Raw genomic sequence first — 5,696 nt, 5'->3', positions numbered from 1 at the left:
ACACACACACTCACTCAGCCCCCTTCCCCCTCAATAATATTTTCTCCCGCCGCATATGCTACAAGAGGACTGGACTAGATTATCTCTTGATATCACTTGCAGGCATGGTTCTCTCCAATTCCCCCATTATACAGTAGGCTGAAATATCACTGCTCTAATCCATATAGTTTTGCTAATCCTCCTGACAACCACTGTATTTTGCAAATTTCTGGTGGCTTGACTGCCAAAGTAGGTTATGCACACAGAAATCTTGCTATAGAACTGCAAAACTGAACCTGCTTTTGAAGGCTAGATTATATAACTTTCACTTTGATAAGAATTAATGCAAATGGATGCCTCTATTGGAAACAATCATTGAATTAAAAATCCCATCCAATGTAAGCAAGTACTATTGAATTGTAGCATGTACACCTTAGAAGACAAGAAAAGCATCTCATTTATACAAATTTATGATACATTAAGCCATTTGTTACTATATTTCTATATTGAACACACAGTTAAGTAATACTCCCTCTAATTAAAGAGAAACAAAAAACAAGCAAGTTCTACCTGAGGAAAGTTTCTTGAAGCTGATGAGGTGTAGTTGCAAAGTCAAACGCACAATAAGACTGAGGAAGAAAGACTTCCATGTTTTTCCTCACTTCTACAGGAGGATTTGTCATAATCGGAGCTGCACTACCAAAAAACGGATATGAGTACCTAATGATAAGAGATAAAAAAAAGCACAATTAGAATAGGTTTCCTGACTAAGACAAACCTGCTCATCCAATTTGTGTAACTGATGTAAGAGTATTAAAGAAAATCTTAAGTTACTAGTGTCATCAACTGATAAATCAAGACTCCCCCTGTAGACTCTGTATACACAACTAAAATTAAAAATCAAAAAATCAACATCCAAAGAGTCAGATCAGACACTGACACTCCAGGCTCCTGGCTTTAATAATACAAGATAAGAGCCCCAAATTCATTGTTGTTTGAATGGAGCCATGGGCTTAACAGGCACCGCTAATATTCAGACTCATGGGTAAAATGTTAAATATTACTATTATTTAAAAACTTTTAGATTTTCACACATATGCCTTCTGAAAGCACTGTGGGAGACTAAATCTTATTATCTTATTTAGACTGCATCAAACAAGCATTAAAAAAAAGAAATTAGCCACAAATGAGATTATATTTAATGTTTAAAATTACAAGAAGATAGATTTCTAACCCATTTTAAATGCATATTTTGAAGTCAGAGCTAAGCCTTTGAAATATTTTTTGATTCCCACGGAATACCACACAATATTATCCTGAACCAGCACCCAGTGACATTATATTAATGATCAATGGAAGGCCAATTACTATTTTACTAATGCTATCAGCCAGCTGACCAACAGAACAGAAAATCTGTCTCAGATACTGCTGCTGACAAGACTATCATTCCCCAGTAGTGCATGTATGTACTGTTGTTTAAATTGTTCCAACTTAAAATGAAGCTAGACTCCAAAACAAACAGGAAATTAAATGAATATGTACAGATTACTAGTTAGACTATTTTAGTCTTCAGCTTCTGGGGAAATCAACAGCTGCAGCCACACATTTTGAAGCATCTAAAATAGAAAAAATTACTTTTTATTTTTAATGAAAATGCTACATGCAATACAGGATAACAATTTGGGAGAGCTCTTCTAGAAGAAAGCTTTGTAAAAATGAACAGTTATGTCATTTTTTCCTTTTCCCGATAGGAACAGACTGCCAAAACGTGTTCTCAAAATGTGAGAATCCAAAGGACCCCACTCAGCCATAAAAATCAGGTTGTGGTAATCTGTGCCTTAGCAAAAGAACTACAATAAGCTCCACAGAGAACCATTATTGGATGAAGAATAAGTGGGCAAGGCTACTAACGCTCATTCTGAAAAAGTAGGTACAAAACATAGTAACCATCTTCTCTTATCTAAGGCCTGAGTAATGACTGGTATCATTTGGGCTGAGATCTTAGTGATAGGTATAATAAGAAAATCCAATAAAAGTAAAATATTACTTTATATCCTGCTATTCTCAGAACATTTTTTGTTATGAAAAGGCCTGATATTTTAATGCTTCACTCATCATTGATAAGCAGCTACTTGAAGTGAAAAGGTATGGCAACCTCTATTACCAATACTTCCAAGTTGTGTATTTCTTTCTTTTTATCTGGAAAAAGAGAATCAGTATCACTACTAACAGCACAATCAGCAAATAAAATATAACATACCTTAACATGCAGTTGACTGGAAATCCAACATCTAGATTATGAATACTCTGTAAATCTATTGAAAAGCAAAAATGATGCGATGCTGCGGGCACTACAATTTTTTGCGTTGAAGTAGACTCAGAAGCACTGGATGCAGGCTGAGGGTTGGACTGAGAAACAGATGTTGGAGAAGTCAAAGCTGAAATTATAATACAAGGGAGTTTTAAACAGCTTTATCTTCTGTTCCATCTAAAACACTACTAATTGGGGAATGATTAGCTAGGCTGCAATACTGGAGAAAGGGACTTGAGATTTATAGTAGACTATAAGCTGAAAAGGAATCAACAGGATACTTTTGTTGCAAAACAAGCCAGTATTTGGCTTGTTCTCAGTTTCATTAGACTCAAGGCACCCCTCAAAATGTGAGTTCTCACTCATTTTTGAGTATAGAAAACCAACAAAACAATTCTTCTGTTACAAAGGCCACAAGCCGTCAGAATATTTTTACAGTACACTAGGGATTCCTATTTGAAATCTCTGGGTTTAATCTTGTGAATCATGTTTGTACCCCTAACAGTGTTAACATTGCATGGTACTCCATGGCACCCTTAAAAAGATCTCGCAGAACCCTGGTTAAAAATCACTGTCATAAGAGTCACTGATGAAGTGGGCCATTGCCTATGAAAGCTAATTAGTTTCTGAATGGAATTAGTATATAAAGGTGCCACTTTATCCTGCCTTAAGCCAATAACATACTGGGTTGTTTGAACAGGAGTGTCTCTTGCAAGTCAAGTAAAATGATTCTTTCACTACTCAGTACTGGTGAAGGCCTCACCCGGAATATGCAAATCAATAATGGCACCACAATTCAAAAGAGAGAAGAAATAAATTAGAAAGACTCCAAAGGAGAGCAACAAAACATTAAAGGTATGACTTGTGAGAGAAGGTTGGAAGCACTGGGATTTCTTAGCCTGGAGAAGAAAAGACTGAAGGAGAATTTGATTACAATGTTCAAATACAAAGGAAGCTGTTTACAGAAGTAACTTAAATTAAAAAAAGTGAAATTTCAAGTTGTGTATTAAAAAACAACTTTCTTACCATGAGGGTGGTTAAGCATTTGGAATAAGCTACCTACAGAGCTTGTGGAACCTCTATCTTCGGAAATTTTCAACAGCAGTGAGAAAGGCAGTGCGTGTAGTAGGGGGACTGTGTTAACCCCCTAGCTGTTGGCTGCCCTGACACCACGCCTTGGACAAGTAGTGTCTTATTAGGCTGGAAGAAGTGTGTGGTTGTGGATACTCTATAAGCCTCTAGCTGCTTTGAGGGCTGTAGGGAATTCTGCCACAGGCCAGATCTGGCCCACTGTCAATATGTTCCAACCCCTGATTTATAGCAGTGTATTTCAAATTATTGTTAATAAATTACCAGTGACCAACAGAACATTGATTACTGAGCACTGGCTCTTCCACTTATTTTCGGCTGTTACTGTCTTCTTCTTTTTTAAATATGCGTTAACTTTTAGTATTAAATATCCCCATAAAAAAGGGATCCACATGACACCAAAATCTGGGGGGAGGTGAGCACGCTAGCAGGGAGGGAGAGATTGCAGAGGGATCTGGATAGGTTACAGGGGTGGGCTAACAGGAACAGGATGCGTTTTAACACGGACAAGTGCAGGGTGCTGCATTTGGGCAGTAGGAACCAGCAGCACACTTACACAATGGGGAACTCCTTACTCGAGAGCACGGAGGCAGAAAGGGATCTTGGAGTCATTATTGACTCCAAGATGAACATGGGCCGACAATGCGAGGTCATCGTTGGCAGGGCTAACCGGACCTTGTCGTGCATCCACAGGTGCATCTCGAGTAGAGCCAAGGAGGTGATCCTCCCCCTCTACGCGACGCTGGTCAGGCCACAGCTGGAGTATTGTGTCCAGTTCTGTGCGCCCCATTTCAAGAGGGATGTGGACAACATGGAGAGGGTCCAGAGGAGGGCCACCCGCATGATCCGGGGACAACAGGGCAGACCCTACAGTGAGAGACTGCGGGACCTGAACCTGTTCAGCCTCCACAAGAGAAGGCTGAGGGGGGACCTGGTGACCGTCTATAGACTCACTAGGGGGGACCAGAAGGGTTTGGGGGAGACGCTGTTTCCCCTAGCGCCCGCTGGCATAACAAGGAGTAATGGGCACAAGTTGATGGAGAGGAGGTATAGATTGGACATCCGCAAAAACTACTTCACAGTTAGGGCGGCTAGGAGCTGGAACCAACTTCCAAGGGAAGTGGTGCTGGCCCCTACCCTGGGGGTCTTTAAGAAGAGGCTGGATGCCTACCTGGCTGGACTCGTTTGAGTCCCGTTTCTCTTTTTGGGGTTTTTTTGTTGTTCTCCCGCCCTGGTGGGGGGTCGGGCTAGAAGATCTACTAGGTCCCTTCCGACCCTTAATCTATGAATCTATGAATCTATGAATGTGATCGAGGAGACAGAATGGTTCCAGGAGCATTCCTCGTTATAACAACACATACCTTTTTTATTTAGTTTTGTGCCCTTGTCAGACTGAAGACTTTCCGCTTCACTTTCTGTTGCTTCATCCTTTGTGGGAGGGAATTGGCCATTTGGTGCATTCTGGGATCTGTGCTCTGGGCTGCTGCTTTTTTCCCTTGTGGGGGAGCCAACTCTTCTCTGCGAGTGTTCTGCCTCAGTCTGAGTGACTAACTGAAGCAAAGGCTAAACAAAAATCAAATGGTTTTAAATGTGTATACATATTCTTTAAAATATCTATGTAATTTGATATTTTAATGATATAGGTAAGCAAAGAAGAAGTTAATTAAAAAGTAATAAAAATATTGTATTTTTTTCTCTTGGTTTTCCTTTTGTGCTTTAAAATGTAATACACGGTTTTTCAAAATAAGAGTTAAGTTCATTATAACTCTTAAAACCATATTTAAATCAAAATTAAAAACGAGTAATTCATACCTGTGAGTGCATGTTTTCCTTTTGCAAGGTTACAGATACCCCAACAGTAGGAGCCAGATCAGAAGGCAACGGTGGCAGTTTTTGCTTGGCTCGATTTGGTGGAACAAGGATGAATGCCTCTTCAACTGCCAGAGGATGTTCAAACTCTACAATGTCTTTCTTCAACAAACCAGCTAGTGGTATTTCAGTGCTTCCAAGAGACTGGTCCCCACAGCAAAGATGGATCTATTTAAAAAACAAAATGAAAAAGGGGGTATGCAGAAATAGGTGAGATGTATGTACATACTTCTCCTATTGCATTGTCTGACATTGAACCTCTTTCTAGCAAATGGGTAAAGATAAAAAATTCTCATTCCCTTTAAGTTTAATACAAAAGATTGGAGTGGCATCTAGGGGATCTAGATCCTCCAGATCAGCTGGATGAAGATTGCCCTAAAGTAGTCATTGTGACACACAGAGAGCAGAATTCATGTTTTGCATGCATGTATGAATTAAAAATGTCCAA

At 39.6% G+C, this 5,696-nt stretch overlaps 1 protein-coding gene across 1 annotated transcript in view; it reads right to left on the bottom strand.

Annotated features, from left to right (window-relative positions):
- Positions 1 to 5,696, bottom strand: part of CEP120 (centrosomal protein 120) — an 88,653-nt gene that overhangs the window by 50,469 nt on the left and 32,488 nt on the right. Inside the window, exons 7-10 of the mRNA XM_019516815.1 lie at positions 5,192 to 5,416; positions 4,741 to 4,942; positions 2,240 to 2,417; positions 550 to 699 (exon numbers count right to left, since the gene is read on the bottom strand). Coding sequence (XP_019372360.1) covers positions 550 to 699; positions 2,240 to 2,417; positions 4,741 to 4,942; positions 5,192 to 5,416 — 755 coding nt within the window. The remainder of the gene's footprint in view (positions 1 to 549; positions 700 to 2,239; positions 2,418 to 4,740; positions 4,943 to 5,191; positions 5,417 to 5,696) is intronic.

This window comes from Gavialis gangeticus, unplaced genomic scaffold (genome assembly GCF_001723915.1).
Source record: "Gavialis gangeticus isolate Ggan-Ray unplaced genomic scaffold, GavGan_comp1, whole genome shotgun sequence".
NCBI lineage: Eukaryota > Metazoa > Chordata > Crocodylia > Gavialidae > Gavialis > Gavialis gangeticus.
Note: the sequence above shows the minus strand (reverse complement) of the source record. Positions and strands in the feature narration are given on the sequence as shown.